The sequence below is a fragment of the Berghia stephanieae genome, chromosome 7, assembly GCF_034508935.2.
Source record: "Berghia stephanieae isolate SIO BIC M18660-M18661 chromosome 7, UCSD_Bste_1.3, whole genome shotgun sequence".
In the NCBI taxonomy this organism is placed as follows: Eukaryota; Metazoa; Mollusca; class Gastropoda; order Nudibranchia; family Aeolidiidae; genus Berghia; species Berghia stephanieae.
Window position 1 is genome coordinate 21,561,926 of NC_088366.1, and position 23,671 is coordinate 21,585,596.

A 23,671-nucleotide genomic window follows, 5' to 3' on the forward strand; every position below is an offset into this window, starting at 1 on the left:
CTTTTACTTGTAAATCTTGAATTCTTTAACTATCCCATTTTCTCACTTTTGACTGGCGCTGATAGAACAAGTGTCACAAGCGCTGTAAAACCCTTTAAAACAATTGCCGCCGATTTACTTGGAAGAATTCCCTTTTGTCTTATCAAAATTAAGGAGCAGGCACCAGTGTAAGATAACGATCTGAACAAGTATGAAAGGTGCCAGACAAAACAAGAAAGAAAAAAACCATCCCAAAAATTCAGTCAATCAGATCGAACCTCAGACTTTCTGATTACAGTAATCAGAATTTCTGAGGTTCGATCCCCAGCCGAGGTCGACTGATTTTTTGGGATGATTTTTTTTTTCTTCTATATTTCTTTCTTGCTTTAGCACCTGTCATACACACTTGTTCAGATCTTGGCTTTCCCTTTTGTCTTCCATGGGTACAGATGACCCAGCAAGAATTTTCTCCCCATCCACATGGGAGGACAAAAGATCCCATCCCACAATACACAAAATGACAGGAGATCCTTGCCAAAATGGAAGGACCTGGCAAAAAAATAATATCAAACCAAACTACAATTGATTTACTTTTATTGCATTTTACATGATGTTAAATAGTATATTGAAAACGATACAATATTCGTTCAACACACAAATCTACGCATTCATACAGCCTTCCTGATGCAATTTATCACAATTTATCTGTCTTTATTGCAATACAATAACTATCCTGTTAACACATATGTCTTTATCCCAATACAATACCGGTATCAAACACATTTTTGTAAAGGTCTAAAATTATATATATTTCACAATTCCTCCGATTTGTGGGTGCTTTTTAAAATTATTGTTTTGAAACATTTCAGAAACAAAGAGGAACTTATTAACAGTTGTGTATCAAAAATTTAAAAAAGTGACAGTAAAAAATGATTATTCATTCCTCTTTGTGAGACAATTTAAACAATACAATATGAAGAATTGCGTAATTTTGAACAAATTCCTCTTAACCACATCTGTCACTTTTCACATTCAGTTTTTCAAATATCTGATTTTACACTCATTTACTTTTAAAATTTTGATAAAACGTTGCATAAGAGCACACATATAATTGTTTTTCTTGTCCCTCTAATATTTGCTCGAAGCTGACAATGCCTTCAGGAGTTGCAAGTTGTCAAAGTTCGTTACTCCATTTACTGCACTTAACACAAAGGCTATTTCAGTGCCAGTAAAAAGGAGTATGAAATAGATCTCGTAATGCGTGAAAGGGTACGCTCTGATGGTTACAGTTATTAAGAAATAACTCACATTAGGAAAGACAATGTCATCTCTCATTAAAGATAAATCCCCCTCAGTCGTTCGGTAAGACTTAATTAATGGTCCCATTCCAGACAAGAACTCTTGGGAGTCCGAGGCACAGAGCAAGGACAAGCAAGTTTCTTGTCAGAATGACGGCATGGTGAGATCATTTTAAAAAACTTATTTCATGGCAACACAACGCACACTATTGCGCATATTTTGACCAGATAAATTAACCAATTGTTTTGAAGTTCGAACCGTTAGAATTAGAATCAATCATAAAACCCGGCATAACCACAAAGTCACTTCCGACTGGATCTCCCATACCCATAATATGTCAATATAAGTTAATAAATTGGAATACATTTGGGATAAAACGAGAACCCTGAGACTTCATGTTTAGTAATCATGCATCATCTTTTATCCCACCTCCTTTATCTCTCTCTCCCCCCCCCCCCCCTTGTAAAATATAAAATGTAATTCTACTTACAAAACGCTAGCTAAGCTGTTGGTATACACACCTTTTGGGGAAATGTTTATAGACATGTATATAAAAGTTTCCAAACTAAAAACAATAATAAAAAAAGCAAGGAACTCTTTGGGCTTAAACTTAAATCCTCTTCAGTTAACACCAAAAAAAAAACATCGGTAAAACAATTCACAAACCCTGGAATAACAAGAAGTCCTCATAGCAAATTTCACAACTTCAAAATGAGGCGTGATAATGGTCGCTGTAGTTTGAAGAACTGAGTTGTAAATTTTGCCTATTTTTAGATACCACACATTTCATTTTTCATTTATTAGTTCCTTTAATTCTGAAATAAATATTTCATTTTTCGTCTTCTAACATTTTGGAAGGTCACTATGCACATGGATAATGAAGAAAAAAGGCATTTTTATTTCTACGCAGTCTCTTAAAGTTTCACAACAATAAAAGGAATAGAATTTACAAATTCGTGTTTTTGTTTTGTTTTTAAGGGTTTTACGGCGCTTGCAACACATTAAGGTCATATCAGCACCAGTAAAAAGGAAGAAAATGGGATAGTAAAAAGTTCTAGAATTACAATAAAGCATCCAAGAATTCAAACCAATAGATACACACAGATACAACTAATAAAAAACGTTCTAAAAATTATTAAAACAAAACCAACAAAAGAACTTTTGTCCAAAATAAAATAAAAATCATTTTGGTAAAATTTAAAAGGCAACCAGCTATAAATGAATGATTTATTAGTAATGATGTCTTCCGAAAAGCATAAAAAACTAACAAAAAATTCTTTTCACTTTCTAAAATGCTCCTATCATATATCATGTACCATTTTTATAACATTACCAATATTGATATTGATATAAACAAATAAATATTAATTATCATGTCTACCACCATTCTCGAAGAGGAGATGAAAATAATTTGTGTTTGTGTGTAGGTGTGTGTGGTTAAAATGTTTCAAAGTGTTCCGACCAATCAGTACCAGTTTTTAGAAGAAATATTTCAACCTATAGAACATTTGGATAACATACATTATTTATTATTTGATTTTAAAATTCTCTTCAGCAATGTCACTTTGACCAAATTAACAATTTTAGACATGCTGCTCTGAGATCTCCATAAAATGTTTGGAGAAAATAATTAAAAGTTTTATTTAATGACGTCGTAACATTCTGGACCATCTCCAATTTGCGCACAGAAATTTTAAAGCAATGAACCATGCTCTAGCAACACTTAAACAGGCTTTTGTCATCTCACCTTTAAAAAACTGCTGGAATATTGCACCAGAAATTTCTACATGGATTTTTCTTTGTCTTCAATGCAACAAACACAGGAAATTAAGACCAATTACATCTGAGAGTTATTTTGTTTATTTTATCATAGATAAAACTTAGCCATTAAAAGGTTTTAAAGAAAGAGTTTGACTTCTGGGACAGAAATATCAAATCAAACAACAGATAGAAAATCAGACCTGCCAAAGGCAACAAACTAAAAACTTGTGTATTTTAAAATCCGAATTTGAAGAGAGAAAAAAAAAACATCTTTATCCACACAAAATCCATGATTTTTACTCTTATTTAAAGTAATGTTTAATTAGTGTGATGAATTTTGGTTCTATTTGATCATACTATACCCATTTCACTTCTCAAAAATTTTGGTTAAAAAATCAGAATCAGGAGCAAAACCAAGCCCGAACTGGGCCAAATTTGATCACCAAAATAATCTAAATATACCGATTAAATCTGTGTGAGTGGCAGGTCGGTAAAATAATTAAAAATTGCAAGAGAAGTTGCCAATCCTCTGCATTTTACACAGCGTCTTTGACAAGTTTAATGACAAAAAAAAAGGTCGAGAGAACAAAGTTAATGTTAATGGTGGAAACTCTTTCACATAAAACACTAACACATGAGGCATAACACATTGATTGACACACCAGTATTAATAAATTATCTTCAATGCGTGATCGTTTTTTATCTAATAAATACATATTATTATGTATAATCAATGCAGAAATATAATATGATATCAATAGGTATACCCTCATTCCAAATTAGATAAACATATAGTTTACAGGCAAATTGGCATAAACTTCCAAACACTTCTTAAAGCAACTGGAAACATATATACAACCAAAAAAAATTTTTTTAAAAGAATCACGCATACATGCAATTCCACACAAAAACACATCCTGCAAGCATAATACCGTTGTCTCATCACATAAACACACTAACATGCACATGTCATACACACACAAAAAAAAAAACCAGTACACACTACCTTTGTACACATTTCTACAATTCTACAAATTGCACAAAGTTGCAATTCATTAGTCTTTTACCTCAATTTTATTATTATTATTATTATTATTATTATTATTATTATTATTATTATTATTATTATTATTATTATTATTATTATTATTATTTATTATTATTATTATCATTATTATTATTATTTATTATTATTATTATTATTATTATTATATTATTATTATTATTATTATTATTATTATTATTATTATTAATTATTATATTATTATTATTATTATTATTATTATTATTATTATTATTATTATTATTATTATTATTATTATTATTATTATTATTATTATTATTATTATTATTATTATTATTATTATTATTATATTTATCATATCATTATTGTTATTATTATTATGTTAGTATTATTATTATTTATTATTATTATTATTATTATTATTATTATTATCATTCATAATATAAATGCAAGGTTTAGACCCAGCTAAACTTTTTTAAAATAGCATCATCATAAATTAAAACAATCTGCAAAAGATTCTCACAAAAGTACTCTCTCCATTTAGGAGGTATGTGACCCTGATAACTGAGACGGTAACTTAACATCTTGCTTCAATTTCAGCGGTGAAAAAAAAAAAATTAAGAAAAAAAATCTGGACAAAATTATTAAGGACTGTTGCCGAGGATAAAGTGTTGGTATTGGATGGAATTGCTGAGGTTTCGAGAGTGAACAAAAATCTAGTAAAAAAAAAACAAAAAACACACACACACACACACACACACACACACAAAGTGAGCTTTCATATTTTGTAATACCCCTTACACTCCATAAGAGAGTTTGGTGAAAGAATGCTGCTATGTGGTTTGTGACATGACACACGATCAGAATGCAGATAGGAAAGGTCCTGGGTTCGAGTTCCGCTTCAAGCGGCATATAGTTAATTCTTTGAAAAAGACTCTTTATTCAAATTCCCTCATCTTGCTCAGGTGTAAAATGAAAATCTGGCCGTCAACAGCGTTGTCTCACTCTGAAAAAAATTGTAACATCGCTTAACAGGCAACATGTCTCGACCTGCATGTTACAAATATAAAAATGCTAAGGTTTTGTTTTTTTTGTTGATTTTTTTTTTCTATTTAAAGAGCCTATTCCAAGGACTTAACTTTGTGCTGCCCCCAGCAGTTAAAAAAAAGAAAGCGATATAAATTTAATCAGGAAACAGAGGTGGATTCCTAGAGCACTCTCAATTGGTGCATCTAATTTGAGGTCTCATCCATAAACTAGCACAAGATCACGTCATAAATAATTATTATAAAATGCATATTTAAGTAATTTAAAATACTGGAGAGAGGTGATTACAAAGGAAAATAGATACCAAAATTAGCATTATATTCAGGAATGTTTTTGTTTTCTCTTACAGGGTTTAACAGCGTTTGCGACACATTTAGGTCATATCAGCGCCAGTAAAATGGAAGAAAATTGAATAGTCAAAGGATTATATAGATTTACATTTAAAGCACCCAAGAAAAAGTATGACAAAGGGGAATGGTACGAATAGGGAACAGATGCAGATTCCAAGAGCATACTGTCATTGTACTTAGTTTGAGATCACTTAAAAGTTTCATCCATACACCAGCACATGTCCCCCGAAGAGGAATACACTCAGATGCTTACATAATATAACCAAAACAGAAAGCATAACTAACAATACACAACAAAGAGATGATTTACAAGGAAAAAAAGATAATCTCCCAAAATTTTAACTATACATTTGACTGTTTCCCTCTCAGCTAAGGACTCCAACAAAGGCCAGGACAAAACTAAGCAATCCCATTCCAAAAGAAAGACAGAAAGCAACTTGGAAAACAGATTTAGGGGTATAGAAGTGCCTCTCTGCCCACTGTGGGAGGTCAAGAACCTCACTGAGGGTATTCAGGAATGGACATTATAACCTGAAACAAAATGGAAGATATAACGATTTCGATGAAATGCAGTCTCAGCGTAAGGGATTCTATTCTAAACTGTATATTGTATTTGCTTGTATTTTATATAAAAGATTGTGTCAATAATATCACTGTCAACAATAAAAACGAATCATTAAAAATAAACATAGAGAATTTAAATTTAGCGAATTCTAAAACCACATATGACTAGTTAATAAAAAACGATCTCTATTCAGTTAAAGAAACCCTTAAAACAATAATATTATGAGCTTTAAATAAAATTGTATATATGCAACTGTTGTCATTGTCAATTATAACTTAAAAAAAAAAAAACAACAAAAAAATACAATGAGGTACAATATATTTGTTATTAAAAAGAGGACTTCTGCTTTTCATAAAACATTCTCCAATCATTGTCTTACAATCAAGAAAAAAAAAAATTAGATATATATTTATAATTATGTCAGGATGTAAAAGGCTATTGATGAGGAAATTCTATAATAAAACACATTCAAAATGGTCACCTTTGAGCAAAGTAAAGGGTTTAGAAATATAATAGTAACAGCTGTCCAATTGATAGTCATTGCCATATCATATATCACAAAGTGGTACATACTAAAATCAAAAATGTCTCTGAATACACACAAAAACATGAAGTAGTAAATGATTGTGTGTTGGACTGACAGTAAGTAAGCAGGAAGCTTTAATCATGAAACAGGAGAATGGAACCTTTTTTTTTTACATTGTTTTCAGACGAAACTGTCCGTTAAAATCTTTCCAGGTATGTCCAGGGTTTCTTTTTCAATTTCTTATTTTTAGCATTATGATTTCCTTTGAATGCCTGCAACTTTGAAATAACTCTCCTCGTTTGTATGTGAATGAGCAGTCGATTTATTTAAAATCATACCAGTTTTAAAAGATGCAATGACGATTTTGGGAGGGGGGAGGGGGGGGGGGCATTTTAAACGAACAGATATGCTTTATAGATAGTATGCGCTTGGCTAAGAAGCTCACAACATTGACATCCAGAAGTAGAACGGACCAACACACATAACTGTGTGTAACCTTGAACACTTATAGTCTGGTTAATACAGTTTAGTGAGAATTACTCATAAACACGGATGGCAAAAAGCAATAACAAAGACCTGAGTGACATCAACTTCAGACTATCTATATAGATACATTCATTTCCATGGTCCCAACATTAACACTTCATTTTTGGTCTATTTTTTTACCAAAATGTTCCTTTGAGAGTAAATCAGTTGAGGTAATTCAAAAACCTGGTAAAAAGTAAGACGACTGAGATCAGAATCAAATGATAGATGAAATCTGCCTTTGTAGCCATACTAAGACGTAAAAAAAAAAATCAGCTTTATGACCAAGTTTTTCAATATCTAATTTATAACATAAATCTTATGTCAGGCCAGCACACAATGTAAAGACAATCCTAATCCTGGCATACAATTTCACAAACAGCAAACACGGTTGATAATATCTTACATGTCATATATACATGGTTGTCAATTTGTCGTCAACTAGCATAGCATGTTGACCACTGACATAATCGTGATCATATGTGAGCCGGCGCAGGAAAATCAGTAACAAGTTGCAAGATCACTATTTGTCTTTTGTTAACAAACTTATTTTGTACTTTTCGAGATATATGCCTTTCACAAGCCATATCTCAGTTTCTAGTCATGATAATTGGAAAATACGCAGGAAAGTCTGTCAATGAAGAAAATGTATAAACTTCACAAACTAAAAAATATTCCCACTTATTTTCATGCGCCTCACACATATCATATCAGCTGAATTCTTTTTTTTACTATTTTACATAGAATGTATAAATAATTACATGGACTACATCATGACGAGTCATGGGGTGATCTATCAGATCAAATGCAGTGATATGGTCAAAATAATATACAAACAATAGCACCTCATTTCAGTCAATGTAGATACATGTCTATATCATATCACAGTCCTAAAAAATTAGGTTCTGTAGTTGGAGAAGTTAACACAATGCTTGTGACAATCCTGGCTGGGTCAGTTTAGCGCCAGGAAAAAAGTAAGATGATAGGATTTGAAAAACAGATGAATAGAAGAAGATGAGAGAAAAAAATCTTCCTCTATATCTAGTGCTAAATAAAAATTATTGCTTTAAAATTTAAAGCAGACGTGGTATAAATTCGAACTTTGCTAAATTTGTATAAAAGTGTGCTTCGGTTTAAAAACAGGTTCCACAAATGTTTTGACAAATTTTCCAGTGCAGAAATCTGAATATGACAGAAAATTATTAGAAAACAAAATTTCATTTCATTCAGATTTATAGCAATCGGCCATTAATGAAAAAAAATAGAGGCAGGTAGACCAATGCCTTCACTCAGATCTTCAATAAAGATCTTACCTCGAGCTAGTTAAAAAAGTTATTTGATTATCAACAAACGCTCTTTTGTGTATGTACATATTGATAAACATATAAATATACTTATTAATTTATCAATAAATTAAGGATTTATCCTAAATCACTACTTTATTATTACCCGTGAATAAACTCACATACACATAGTTATAAATCAACTATTATATAGCACATGCGTACTTGTTTGGAAATACAAATATTGTCATTTTGTTTGCTTCAAAACTGATTTGATTAACAATAAATATCAACAAGAGATCAAAGAATAAGGCTTGCCAAGAATATCTCACCATAGTAAGAATGGATTCATGCCCCTTTCAAACACAATATTATTAGCTTTCTATTCAAATCACATTGCTTGTTCGATTGCCTTAATATTCACACTATAACTATATAAGAGCAAGATGATACAACCCTCCTTGGTACACAAAAACAAAATAAACAAATAAAATAATAGACCCAAACAAACAAAAGATATATAAATAAATAATTATTAAGAATAAAGAAATAAATGTATAAAAGAAATCAACCAATTCTTTGACTGGTCAACACTGTAAAATTTAAACATTTTTTTATACGTGATCCGTTCTTTCAATCAGGCATGATAAGTTTGTTGAGTTTGTTTTTTTCAAAATAACAATATTTTTTTATTTGTGCCTTACATTGTTACAAAAAACATCGGTTTTTCACAGCTTGCTTTAAAAATTTCTTTCTTTTATTTTTTTTTGCTTTTAAATTTAGTTCCTTACAAACTGTAGAGTCAAATAAGACTTTTGCATTGACGGCAGTGTGATAAATGATTCTTGGTGGAAGAGTTGGACATACCAAAATTAACGGGTACAAAATGAAAGGATTGGAATGCATTGAAAGATGTCACTAATGCAACTTCCTTACAAGATTAGATGATCAAATTATATAATTTTAACTCAACTTTGCACCCTTTATTATGTAGAGATAAAACAATTTCATCTTGCAACAATTATTTCTTTGTATAGATATGCCTATTAAAATTTTGTATCAAAAACAACACCATCATCATCATCATCATCATCATCGTCGTCATCAATGTCATCATCATCTTTACAATCATTGGAATCATACTCCACATCGGCATCAGTTCCACTCGGCGTTTCTTCCATCTCCCACTGCTCCTTCTTTTTCCTCAAAGACTCCAGAATCATTTCTCTCTCTGGTGACAAAGTTCTCCCTTCTTCCCCATCACCAGCACTAGCACCGCCTAACAATGTCGACGTCGGGGGAGATAAAGCAAGCCATTTGGCCACTCTGTCTCTCATCTCATGGTGATAATCGGACTCCACTCCAATCAGTTCTGATTCAATGGCGTTCATTGTAATAGCGTCCGGTTTATCCATCAACTGAAAATGGACTGGGGAACTGGCCAAGCTGCTGACACGGCGTAATCTATTTCCAACTGCCCCACACCCTGCTCCATTGCCATTACCCCCACCCCACCCTCCAGTAGCGTGTGGGTCCTGAATTCTAAACAGGAATGATGGGAAGGTGGGACAAGGTCGTGTGATGATACCAGAAGACAGCTGGCCTTGTCTCCTCCTCCTCCACCTTGCCGAGAGGCGATCGGGCAATGGGACGGAATCGGTTCGTCGTCGATGTGTCCAGAGTCCTCGTCTTTCCAAGGCGGGGTGGAATGGTGTCGACGGGGTGCTTGTTGGTTTCATTGTCGTGGTTCTGATTGTCATTATTACGGTTGTTGTCTTCCTCGTCTGGGGAGGGAGAACTGGGAGGGAAAAGGTCAAACACAGGTCTGGGTGGAGGTGATGGGGATGCATTCGTACCAGTCAATGTGTTGTATGGGGAATGATAAGGAGAGCCCGATTCAGTTAAGTGGTTGTATGCCAAGTTATCTGCCCATGAGGGTGCTTCCGACATGAGAGGGTTTTCATCATCTGGAAGACTTAAGGATACAGAAGATGGCACAGGAGGTAATGATGATGTTTGGCGTCGCCAAGGGAGAGAACTCTCAGCAAGCGTTTCTTCTTTGGCTGGCGGCTGGTGAAGATGTTGTGATGGTGTGCAGCTTATATCTGTACTTAGATCTGATTTGAGATCGCTGCGGTCATCACAAATTGGACTAGAACTCCCTTGGCCTGAATCATCACATCGTATTGTGGCCGGTAGGGTCTTGTGGTCGTTGCTGATTAATTTATCATTTTCACCAAGCTGGGGCTCTTGGAATTGGCTAGTAGAAGAATCACCTTCAGTGAAAGGAGGAAGGGGAAGCGGAAGTGGAATGTCAGAAGAAATGGCAAGCTGTGAAAACGGATGGGGAATGTTGCTGGTGGTGCTCACCGAAATGGAACTATTATTATTATCATTATTATTATCATTATTGGCATTGGAAGAAGAGGAAGTGGATGAGGAGGAAGAGGAAGTTGTAGGGCACAAACCGGAGGCACTTTTTGACTTTGACTTAGACTTGGACTTGCTCTTAGATTTATGTTTGCTTTTACTTTTGGTATTCTTGATATTGTCTTCGTTGTGATGGTCAAAAAACTGCTGTGTAAACGTTGACAGTGGTGGTTGGGGTCAGAGGTCGAGGTTGAAGGTGAAGGTTGTCGTGGTTCTTGTTGTCAGTGGTCTTGCCAATGTTTACTCCGTCACGATTCTGTTATTATCATTGCTGTTGCTGCTGCGTGATCTCCTGTATTTGCTGCGGGGTAGTTAGATGCTGTTAAAGATGGTGGTGGAGATGAGATGATGCATTTGTTGTGCTCCTATCAGGCTGCTGTTGCTGCTGGATTATGGTGATGATTTTGACTAGTTGTATTTGTAGTTGACTCTTGGCCTGATTCTATATCGGAGGAAGAGGATCTGAAGGAGGAGGTGATGGCGATGATGATTAACAGATGTAACGGTGATGGAGGGGATGGTAGTGGAGGAGACGGTGATGAAGAAGTATTGCTAGAGGTGGTGATTACATTAGAAGTGGTTGTGACTTGAGTTAAAGGATTTCCCATGGAGGCATCTGTGAAAGTAAAAGTAATTATGAGCCAATTAATAATTGGCAAATAGAGCAACTATGTCTCAAGACAGTTGGCAAATAGAGTAACTTTATCTCAAGATAATTGACAAAGAGTAACTTTATCTCAAGAAATTGACAAATAGAGTAACTTTATCTCAAGTTAACTGACAAATAGAGTAACTTTATCTCAAGATAATTGACAAATAATTGAGCTTTATACAGCGCAATATCCACTAAATGTGCTCAAAGCGCTTTACAAGGGGTCCCTGGTCAACAGCAACATTAACATGCAGGACAAGACATGACGCCTGTTTAGGCGATATTACAATTTTTCGGGTAAAGACAACGCTGTTAACGGCCAGGTACTCATTTTAAACCTGAGTACGGTGAGAGAATGTGAGTAAAGAGCCTTTTCCAAGGACTCAACTATGCACCGAGCAGAGGTCGAATCCAGGACCTTCCATCAGAAAGCGAGTGTCATACCACTAGACCACATAGCTGCACTGTAACTTTATCTCAAGATAATTGACAAATAGATAACTTTGTCACAAGAGGTAATTTCTTCATTGTGCATTTGATGCATTTTCAGTATTGTAAGCCATTGTTGCAGTTATGTTTGTTTGTTTTTAAGGATTTTACGGCGCTTGCAAACATGTAAGGTCATTTCAGCACCAGTAAATTGGAAGAAAATGGATGGTAAACACTTTTAGAATTACAATTTAAGCACCAAGAAAAGGTAAGACAAAGGGGAATTTGTTCAACTAGGAAAACAGATGTAGATTCCAAGAGCACACAATCAAAGTATTTAGTTTGAGATCAACTTAAAAGTCTCATCCAGACACAAGCTCATGTCCCCACTAAGAGGAATACACTCAAATATTTACAAATCGTATATAATATGTACATAACACATCATAAAGTGCATAACGGAGAGATTATTTAAAGACAAAACATATCATCTCCCAAATCTCTATACAACTGACTTTTCTCTCCCAGCTAGGGTATCTGACCAGGAAAAAACAAAGTTATCTCATCCAAGACAAAGACAGAAAGCAGTGTTGGAAACAGATATAAGGAGATAGAAGATACAGTAAGTACCTACTTGCCCCTATGGGAGGTCAGGAATCCCACCCAGATGTTGCAGTTATTCCCTTGTAAAATGACAATGTCACAAAGCTAAAAAATACCTTATTGTTCAAAGCAAAGAGCAGGGATCCCCTTGAGATAAAGTTACCCAATTTGACAGTATTAAAAAATTATAGACTTACCAATACTAGTATACCACATACTAATAGTTAATAAAATGCAAATGTTTGGGTTGAAGCTCGAAAGAACAAAAAAAACCAATAGTTTAATAGATTGGAAGCTTCGATTAATTTACAAAAAGAAGACCATGTGGAATTTTTGGGCTTTGCCTTTGTAAAAAAACACAATGGACTTTGTGTTTAATTCATCGTGTTTTGTTGACAAAAAAAAAAATTCTTCAGAGCCCTTTAGGCCCATTTGGGGCGGAGTTGATCCAAATTTTTTTTAGCCCTGAAATGGACATTAAATTTTCTTGGGTAACCCTTTTTGGGTAAGACGCTAGTCTATCGCAAAGTACTTTCCACCAGATCTAACAGGGGCCCGTCCCCCAAACAAGCTGGGTGGACAGGGGATTTAGAAAAAAAAAATCGACTGCACCCGGGGGGGTTGATCTCGCTCTTTGATTTTGAAGTGAGTGCTCTCCAACTGAGCTATCGGACCCATCTGTTGACAAAGGGAAAACCAAAAACGTCACACATCTGTCTTAGTTAATTAAATTGAATGTCCATTCCCTTGAACTAAATTTCATTACATTAGGGCTGGGGGGGTAAGGCGGGGAAAAAAGTTAAACCGGGGGGACTCGGGGGTTTAAAAGGGGGGGGTAAACGGGTACCGCTTCAACAAATGGAAACCGAACTGAGAGTGATTAATTTTGTCGGTTTTAATATTTTGAACAAGAATTGGAAATAATACAATTTTATTTACATATTTACATTTACATGGGCTTTTTTTTAAAAGATTTTCTACTTTTTTCAATTACTTGATTTTTTTGTTTTTTTGTTAACACACATTTGATTCAATTTGGGAAACAACAGATTAGACTATTATATTAGTTCTTATCTATTAAAAGGGAAATTTAGGTATTTTTATTTATTTATTTGTTTTTTCTTGTTTTTTTATTTTTGTTAATTATCCTTGTTTTTTACTTCAGTTTCGTTTCAATTGTTTGTAATAAATAATAAATAAATTAAAAAATTAAAAAAAAAAAAGGGCTCATTACAAACACCATTAAAAAGGAGAGACTCAAATAATTTTTTTTGTTCTTTACACTCAGAGTGACTTACGGATAAAGATTTCTTCTCTCACAGAAAAACACATTGACTTGACATTTAACAGCCTAGGTTTCCCCGTTAATGACTCCAGCAAAGATTTGGTCAAAAATAGTCTCGCTATAGATAGTATTTTGGCTTGGCTAAGAAGTCACAAAAATTGCCACCCGGAAGTATTAACGGCAACACACACAACTATGTGTAACCTTGACGTTTACAGTTTTGGTTAATACAGTTTTGTGAGAAATACTCTTTAACAGGATGGCAAAAAACAATAACAAAGGCGGAGTGATGTCATATTAATTCTATCTATAGGGGGAAAAAAAGCCACTAACGAAGAAATACAAGGAGATGCAAGACCCACAGCAGCCACGCCCCTATCAACCTCTTAACTCACGCAACCAAAAACCGATATTTCAGTATTTTACGGGTTACTTCTACCCATGCCTATTTTTTCATTTTTATGCAGCAAATTTAGGTGTTGTTTTCAAGCTATATTTTAGTTTAATAAAAATATTATACACATGCTCTTTTTTAATCCACTTTTTTCTCCAATTGTGGAAAGAAGCAAAATCTCTGGTTTGAGTGAGTTAAAATTTTTAGTGTAAAAGCCTTAAAATTTGATTAATTGAAAAACCTGGGCTTGGAAGGGGGGACACTCTCCCAAAAGTGAAAGACACTTCGGGATGTCTTCTGAAACTTCATCAGACTGTTGGCACTCTCCTGGGCTAAAGATTAAACAAAAAAATTGATGGGATAGCCCTTCCACTTTCTATACCACACTATAGGAAACTTGGCCGAGCATTACAATAAGTTTGAATTATTTATTTTAAATAAAAATAAATTTTTCACTAATATAATATCTAGAACAACAAAGTTGCAAGATTTTGCAAGTGCCTACAAAAAAAAATCTGTATATTTTTTTGGGGGGGAAAATAAAGAATGCATCAAATAAAAGGGGGTGATTTTTAGTATAATTATGTGATTTGTCTCCATAAATATTTTCAGCATTTAAAGCATTATTGAATTTCAACACCTATCTTTTGCATAGGCTTAATTTCACCAAAAAAAAAAAAAAAAAAAAAAAAAAAAAAAAAAAAAAAAAAAAAATCAAATTGAAGGAAAAACTCTGAATTAGGCCCATCTTTTGTCACTTCTTTAATAATTTTAATCTTTATAGATATTTTGAAAAAAAAAAAAACAAAAAAAAACCATACAGATAATACCTACCAAAGGGTTGTTCCCGAACATCTGAAATTTCTTTCTAGGCGACCATGAACAGCTGAAAAACTAAAATTTTTGCGTACTTTTCCCCAATCCATTGGCAATTCTCTGATTGGGACTACTAGCTGATTCCTTTAATCCCGTTTGCGGGTGCACTTGGGGGTGGTGGTGGAGGTGGTGGGGGCGACACCCACCATTGCCCAAAAAAGGGGACGGATCTGTTCCTGGCTCCATGGGGGGGGGGTTGGGGTTTAAAGGGTTGTGGATCTCTGCCAGGGGGTGACGTCTTTCCTGAGCCACTTGAGAAGAATTTTAAAAAATGAAATCTTATATATCATCTGAAGAGAAGCAGATGCTGAAAAAGAATATTAAGTTTAATGGTGAAATATGGGGTTTAATTCATTATGAATTTGAGAAGATTTCTCAAGATTGAAAATAACATCGAACCATTTCGGTTTAGACCTAAATTTCACTTATTAGAAAGGGCTAATATCCAACACAGTAATGGACACTAATTTTTCTTTGTTTTTGAGTATTTCGGTATGATAATGAGTCCATAACAATTTCCCAATATCCTGTCTTTGCATTCCTAAGGACCTGTTAGCAAATGACACATGAAATGAAGTGAGTAGGAAAGTGCCAGAAGGGCAATAGAGAATAAATTTCCAGCGGCGATGGGGCTCGAACTTGCGACCTTACTGTACGACAACTCCGCCTGGTCGGGAAAAAGCGTACTTACGTTGACTTCCACGGGACGTGGAGTCATACAGTAGAGGGCATCCGGGGGATAGTCATACGGGAGAGTCACGATCTCCCCGGGGCCCGGCGGAGTTGTCGTACCAGTAAGGGTCGCGGGTTCGAGCCCCCAGCGCCGCCGCGAAATTTTTATTTCTATTGTCTTCTGGCATTTTTATACTTCATTTCTGTTGTTATATCAAACAAGTGCCTGCTCCACTCACTTTTTCAAAAACAAACAGATGATGACGAATGAGGAGTACAACATTTTAAAGATGGTACCCCCCCCCCCCCCCCCCCCCATCCATCCCAATATATATTTGGGATACTTTGAATCTGATCTAAACATTTCGATGCCTAGGGGAATTCAAGAATCTTCCAGAACCCATGCATGGCTAGATTTATAGGGGGGTTTGTTTAAGGCTTGTGGGGTCCATTCCCCTGCATGTTTATGATTATCTCAGACTCCTGATCATTGGGGCGGCAATGGTTTCTCGCGACTGTGAGAGAAAAGCCCAAAAGTTTGTATAAAATGGATGATTAATATGTAAAATGACATATTAAAAAAAAAATTCTCTGAAATTTTTGACACAAAAATGAAATTAAGATGAAAAAAAAATTTTTAAAAAAAAAAGATGACATTTTTTTCAAAAATTTTTATTTCAGCATTCCTGGCACCTGTACAGTTTCTCCCAAAAGGTAAATTTCCCAAACACTAAAATTCTCTATAGAGTAAAAAAGTTTTAAAACGTATGTACAGTATAAGAAGGTCTGAGGTTTTATCTCAAGTCAGGTAGTAGGATATTTTTTTCTTCTTTTTTTTTTTTCTTTTTTTTTTTTTTTTGGGGGGGGGGGGGGGGGGGTAGTGATCTTTTTCTTGTCACTATTTTTAAACTTAGACATATCATACATGATATTTCAAAATGCTTAATTTGAAGTTCTATCAAACCAATTTATCAATTTAAAAAAAACAGCGTTTGGATTGAAGGAGATAGATTTGGGAGAAAGTTGTTTGCAAACACTTGCCTCAGATGTAAAGAGTAGAAAGGTAATCGTTACTGTATATTTAATGGTTGCAGAAACTAAGAAGAAATCTGAAACCCTAGGCTTCATTACTCTTTTTTCTTTTCTCTGACTTCTAATTGAGTTTTAAAGTGAATAGATTTTGTTTCATTCTCTTGCCTTACTTGAGCAAATCAGGGTGAGAGATAATTTAAAACAAACAAACGACCCCCCCCCCCCCCTCCCCCCCCCCCCCCCCCCCCCCCACCCCCCCCCCAAGAGCCTAAATCATAAATGGAATCCTTACTTGTGGAGTGGAGGACAAGGAGGGGCTTCGAGCGGGCAGGTTAAATGACTCACGAGGCATCGGACTCATGGTCAGGGAAGCTTTGGTGAGGATTTGGCTCTGCATGTTGAGTTTGGTGAGACACGGATGATGGATGTGTCCGTGTTTTGGCTTGTCTCTCAGTAACATGGCTTGAGGTATTTATTGTTGTAGTACTAAACTAGGGAGATAGTCAATGGTGGTAAAATTATAATACATTTTAAAAAAATGAAATTCTCTGAACAGGCATAGTCTGTAACACAATTTCTTTGTTAATTATCATGTCAAGTCTATGGAATGTTAAAGAAACAAAACTTGATAGGGCCTTTTGCAAAAATATTTAAAAAGGAAAACCAATTTCCATTCAACAGGAAAACAGGTATTTTGTCAGTATACGAGTTATTGTAAAAAAAATGAAAAATATTTTAAAGAAAAAAAAAAACATCTCAAGATTTACTTATTGTGATGAGAGAGTTGTGCCCGGACTTGCGACAATGTCCTCTACTCCAGCATCAGATGATTAATCCTACCGATATACACACAAAACAAACATACAAAATTTAGTACTGTTGACAGTCAGATTGAAATTCCTTCATGTTTCCTGCACTATCTATTTGGTCAAAGTAAGTGATACTAAGCTGCTAGAACTAGAAGCTGTGGACTGTGAAAAGTGAAGTACAAAAATGGAAATACAGCATTAAAAAACAAGAACAAAATACCAGACACTGCAGACATTGAACATTTTCAGCCCCAAAACCCTTCTTCAGTCAAGAATAAATAAATAAACACACTTTAAAAACCAGATGGACTGCAGATAAATATTAAGCGCGTCCTTGTTATTCAAGAGTAAGAGTGACAAATATAAATATACGAAGATATATGTACTGATACACAATCAGCTTTATTGTGATAATCAATTATTTTCAACCCTATGGTATTGAATGGTGGTATTTATAAGAAAAAGTATTGTTTATGAGGCTTACCCTTCGTGAAATATTTCATTCATGGACGGCTCTTTTCTTTGCTCTCTCAACTTTTAAAGCATTCACCACCGGTTTGATGGTAATTCCTGAATTAAAATAATTCAGAACAATTTTCAATGAACCTAGATAGATACACACACACACACACAAACATACACACACATAAAAAAAGATATAATGTTAATGATGATAGTGGTGGTGGAGGTTTGCTGGCAATTTACATATATTATCCCTGCAACATATATAAATATCTGTATAATTTTTTATTTTTTTTTTGGGGGGGGGGGGGGGGGGGGGGGGGGGCCGGCGCGAAATCTGTATTTCAGGAATTCAAGACTGCCATACCTATTTTGTGAATGAATGACGACTTCAAAATGTTTTAATATTAATGAGATGATATCATTCCGTTTGGTCCCAATTCCATTTAGTTAAATAACATTTTCAACTATTTTGCTCTAAACATTCGGTGACAAAATCCTAATCCTAGGGGAAGGGAATCAGTATTTGCCCAATTTTGGTTTATAAAAAATCAGTATACAGCTGAAATCTGTATAAGAGTTAGGTCTGCATTGCTGTTACTTTACAAGTCTGTGGTCATTACCTGAACAAAGACTGTGAAGAAAACAATGACCATAGTGGTGGTGACAAACATGGCTTTTTCAGGGATGTGGTGTGGTTGAGGAGTAATGCAAGACAGAAAGCAATGCTCCCGTAGACCACCATAGGACATGATGAATTGGTCTATGGCAGACAGACGGTATCAGGCGACGGCGGTTCACCAGAACGATAGGAATATCACACCTGTGTAAACAAACATGGAGATTGAGATATGCTTGTTTATGTTAATTATCTTTAAAAAAAAGGCATTTTCAACACATTTCAACTATTTCATAGGCAATATTTATGATTTTAAGAACATGTGCAATTTCGAGTCATTTTCAACACAATTAGGTTATTTATTAAAGGATACTTATGATTTATAAACCAAATGGATAGGAACAAAGATTTTAAAACAAGCAAGGATTGAGACAGAACTAAAATAAACCCAAGCAAAATGTGATGAATGCATGCATGCTTGTCTTACCAGTAACTCTAAAGATGATGCAGAAAAGGATGGTGAAGAGAATGAAGCCCAGGTACCACTCATGAGAGTCGATGACTGTTGAAAGACCTAGGAACACAAAAATGATGGTCTCTGACACGTTGGCATCATCTTCATGAAATATTTCACCGTCGTTGTTGATTTTTTGGCCATATTGGCTTCTGTGTAATGACGCATGATGATGCCTCCAAATGTCAACCTGTCAATGAAGTTGTAATGTATAAAACCTCAGTATACTAATCAAAAGTGTGTCAACATAGAGATTTAAATTTTTGTTTATATCTAAAACAAACAAATTTGAACATTTATACAGTCCAATATCCGTTAACATGAAAACAAAGTGCTCTACAAGGGATCCCAAGCCTTCAGTGACAGTTTACGTGTCGGTTGGGGCATCACATCTTTTTTTTGTTGTTGGAGCCAACACAGCACTGTTGTCGGTGAGAGAATGTAAGTAAAGAGCATATTAAAAGACACAACTTTCAATAGGCTTCAACAGTCATGACATCACTTCCCTCATAGTGACGCATAATAACTTAGTAACTGGTTCTAAACTATTATGAAATACTTCTCCGATGAGCATAAAATTGTATCCAGAGGAGAAAAACATTATAAATCTGATCATGTTTTGACTTTCATACATTCTGATCACATGACATGTGAAAAAGTTCTAGCCAGCATGAAGACTAAAAAGTACAGATTTTCTTTGTTTAGAACCAAGCTGTTCGTTGCTGGGCGGACGTGACATCAGACTATTGGATCCTATTGCCTATAGCAAAACTCTAACAAAGACCTACAAGTCCAAAAGCGCATGTCATACCACAAGGCTACAAAGCTGCACAGATAAATAATGGAGGAAGTGATGATTTTGAAAGAAATAAGTCTCAACGGGAAAGGATTGATCTCGATCTATTCCACTATATTAATGCCAAAATGGGACTCACGCTAAATTCCAGACAATTCCATACTTTCTGCAGTGAGGTAGGCCAGGTATCCAAGGACAAAAATGAATATAGGTTCTATGATTCGTACATGATCTGTGTACTTGGTGATGAAAGCTCCTGCACACAAAAGAGGAATGAAGAACAATTGTTAAATTATTTTTTTATAAATTAAACTAAAAATAACATTTCCTTATTCATAGGGGGAAATTTGTCTTTAGAGACCCTATCAATGGAGGACTGCAATGACTCGGTGTCAGCCACAGTGCAGCACTGCAAAGTGATTAGGGCGAGGTGACTTGCTGGAGTTCGTTACAGTGCAGTGGGGAGTCAAACCTTTGGGTACGAAGCAAAGTCATACCGCTGTGCCACGCTATATGAATCATAAATATATTACATTTTTATCACCATATTTAAAGCCCCTTACAATATTTATCATACAATCCCTATTAGACATACACTTGATTGATCAAATGATTGATTGATTGATTGATTGATTGATTGATTGATTGATTGATTGTTTGATTGATATGAAGTACAGATATCTGATTGGGGTCCCGATAGCTCAGTTGGTAGAGCACGAAGGAACTGAGATTGATCCCTGGTGCAGTCCAGATTTTTTCTGACCCCCCCCCCCCCCCCCCCCCCCCCCCCCCCCCCCCCCCACCCCTGTCCACAAAGCAGTGATTGGGTAGCTGATTCTGTTAGATCTGGTGGAAAGTATTTTGCAATAGATAGCAAGTGATTGCTATCATTCATTTCACGCTACAGAAACCGGGATAAACTCTGGCTCCAAGGGCCTAATAGCTCAGAAGGACCACTGGTTTCTAACCATACTTTAAAAAAAAGGGTGGCCAATACTTACAACAAGTCCATAGACCACCCCAATTAAAGTTCCACCAATGACGACAATGAAGAAAGAACAAAACCCTGTTACAAAATCAATCACCTCCAAGTTGGATTCCCCTATCTCAGTAAAACCTTCCATCATGTGATACAGAACCTGGGAAAATAAATACAGGGACTCTAATCTACGTCATAATAAACTGCTAAGAGTAAAGAACCTCTTGCAAGAAACGAGTTTGGGGGAAGAGGGGGTATTGAGCGAGGCTTAACAAAACTTAAGTCCCGTGATTAAGGAAACAATTTCTCTGAACATTTTAAATCATATTTAAGGTGTGTATGTTAAAAATATCAAGGTTTTGAGAGAAAATTACAAATTTAAAATGCTGTAAAATAGTCTATTTTGTTTCTGTTTATGATATTTTTTTATTTTTTTTGGTAGGATAGTGGATATTGTTGAAATTAAATATTACTGGGAATTTTTAAAACACTTGAAAAAAAAAAACAGGTATTGGTAGTAAAAGTCGTAGAGAGAGTAAAAACAAATTGACAATAAATCTCAAACCTGGGCCTTTGTAAAGAGAACATCAGTAATGGCACCCAACACTTACCACAGTGACTCCATCGTTGAGCAGCGACTCCCGAAGACCAGAATGTACAAAATCTCATTGACCTGAATCTCCTCAAAGATAGCCAGAACTGCCACGGGTCCACGGCTGAGATAAGGGCCGAGAAGACAAAGGCGTGGAGGATGGAGATGGGACGATGGATCCAGCCCAGATAGGACATGCCCCAGAGACCCAAACCTGTGGAGAAATAGGTTTGTAGGGGTAAGAATAAATATAAGTAGTAAGTAGGGAAATATGAAGATGATGATGATGGTGATGATAATGATGATAATTATAATATATAATTATATATTTATATATATATATATATATATATATATATATATATAATATATATATATATATAATATATATATATATATATATATATTTATATATATATAATAATGAAAATAATAATAATATAATAATAATAATATAATAATAATAATAATAATAATAATAATAATAATAATAATAATAATAAACATCAACATTGGGATCAACATTGTTCCGAACAGCCAATATAAAATTTATATCATCGAGCACGAATTACTGGCAAATTTAAAAATTATAAAACTATTTTTACGAGTAAATTGTAAACTTTTTTATTTCAGGCTAATTCTATAATCCTTTGACTCAAATTAATACAAGAAAATCTACTAGGTCATAATACTCTGTCTTTTTTTACGTTTAGCTTCGTTGCGAGTATAATTTATTCTACGCAATTCTAGCATATCCACAACAAAAATGATAATGTAATTTTAAACCTCTCTGATATATTAAGTAAATAATAATCTCATTCTCAACAACAACAACAAAAAATGATGACGTAATTTCAATCTCACTTGATACTTTCAAGTAATAATAATAATCTCAGTCTCAACAACAATAACAACAAATGATGACGTAATTTTAAATCTCTCTTGATCGAGTAATAATAATAATCTTTCTAATCTATTCTTTATCTTAAAATAGTAGAGTTGTGGATCAACATTGTTCCGTAAAGCTAATATTAATTTTTATCACGAGTACATCATTACCGACAAATCTAAAATATAATACAGTAATCTAGTACATATAATAAGCAGGAATAGATGACCGCCTGTTCCAAATAGTCTATATTTCTCCGCAAATATTGCGGATTCTCCCATAATAATAATATAATATAATAAGAAGAAGAAGAAGAAGAAGAAGAAGAGAGAAGAAGAAGAGAAGAAGAAGAAGAAGAAGAGAAGAAGAAGAAGAAGAAGAAGAAGAAGAAGAAGAAGAAGAAGAAGAAAGAAGAAGAAGAGAAGAAGAAGAAGAAGAAGAAGAAGAAGAAGAAGAAGAAGAAGAAGAAGAAGAAGAAGAAGAAGAAGAAGAAGAAGAAGAAGAAGAAGAAGAAGAAGAAGAAGAAGAGAAGAAGAAGAAGAAGAAGAAGAAGAAGAAGAAGAAGAAGAAGAAGAGAAGAAGAAGAAGAAGAAGAAGAAGAAGAAGAAGAAGAAAGAAGAAGAGAAGAAGAAGAAGAAGAGAAGAAGAAGAAGAAGAAGAAGAAGAAGAAGAAGAAGAAGAAGAAGAAGAAGAAGAAGAAGAAGAAGAAGAAGAAGAAGAAGAAGAAGAAGAAGAAGAAGAAGAAGAAGAGAAGAAGAAGAAGAGAAGAAGAAGAAGAAGAAGAAGAAGAAGAAGAAGAAGAAGAAGAAGAAGAAGAAGAAGAAGAAGAAGAAGAAGGAAGAAGAAGAAGAAGAAGAAGAAGAAGAAGAAGAAGAAGAAGAAGAAGAAGAAGAGAAGAGAGAAGAGAAGAAAGAGAAGAAGAAGAAGAAGAAGAAGAAGAGAAGAAGAGAAGAAGAAGAAGAAGAAGAAGAGAGAAGAGAAGAAGAAGAAGAAAAGAAGAAGAGAAGAAGAAGAAGAAAGAAGAAGAAGAAGAAGAAGAGAAGAGAAGAAGAAGAAGAAGAAGAAGAAGAAGAGAAGAGAAGAAGAAGAAGAAGAAGAAGAAGAAGAAGAAGAAGAAGAAGAAAAGAAGAAGAAGAAGAAGAAGAAGAAGAAGAAGAGAAGAAGAAGAAGAAGAAGAAGAAGAAGAAGAAGAAGAGAAGAAGAAGAAGAAGAAAAGAAGAAGAGAAGAAGAAGAAGAAGAAGAAGAAGAAGAAGAAGAAGAAGAAAGAAGAAGAAGAAG

General features: G+C 34.5%; 2 protein-coding genes and 1 pseudogene across 2 annotated transcripts; all 3 read right to left on the bottom strand.

Moving 5' to 3' along the window:
* Positions 1-6,922: 6,922 nt before the first annotated feature.
* Positions 6,923-9,858, bottom strand: LOC144976888 (uncharacterized). Its single transcript, XM_078921445.1, has one exon. It carries the CDS (start codon positions 9,772-9,774, stop codon positions 9,406-9,408), a length of 369 nt encoding a protein of 122 aa, XP_078777571.1. The 5' UTR covers positions 9,775-9,858; the 3' UTR covers positions 6,923-9,405.
* Positions 9,859-9,874: 16 nt separating this feature from the next.
* On the bottom strand, positions 9,875-10,963 carry LOC144976491 (uncharacterized; the record flags this gene model as incomplete). The annotated part of the gene is made up of 1 exon (XM_078920782.1): positions 9,875-10,963. A coding segment is annotated over one exon (1,062 nt), but the record flags the coding sequence as incomplete, so codon positions are not given.
* Positions 10,964-17,652: 6,689 nt separating this feature from the next.
* Positions 17,653-23,671, bottom strand: part of LOC144976492 (sodium/hydrogen exchanger 2-like) — a 34,732-nt pseudogene continuing 28,713 nt past the window's right edge.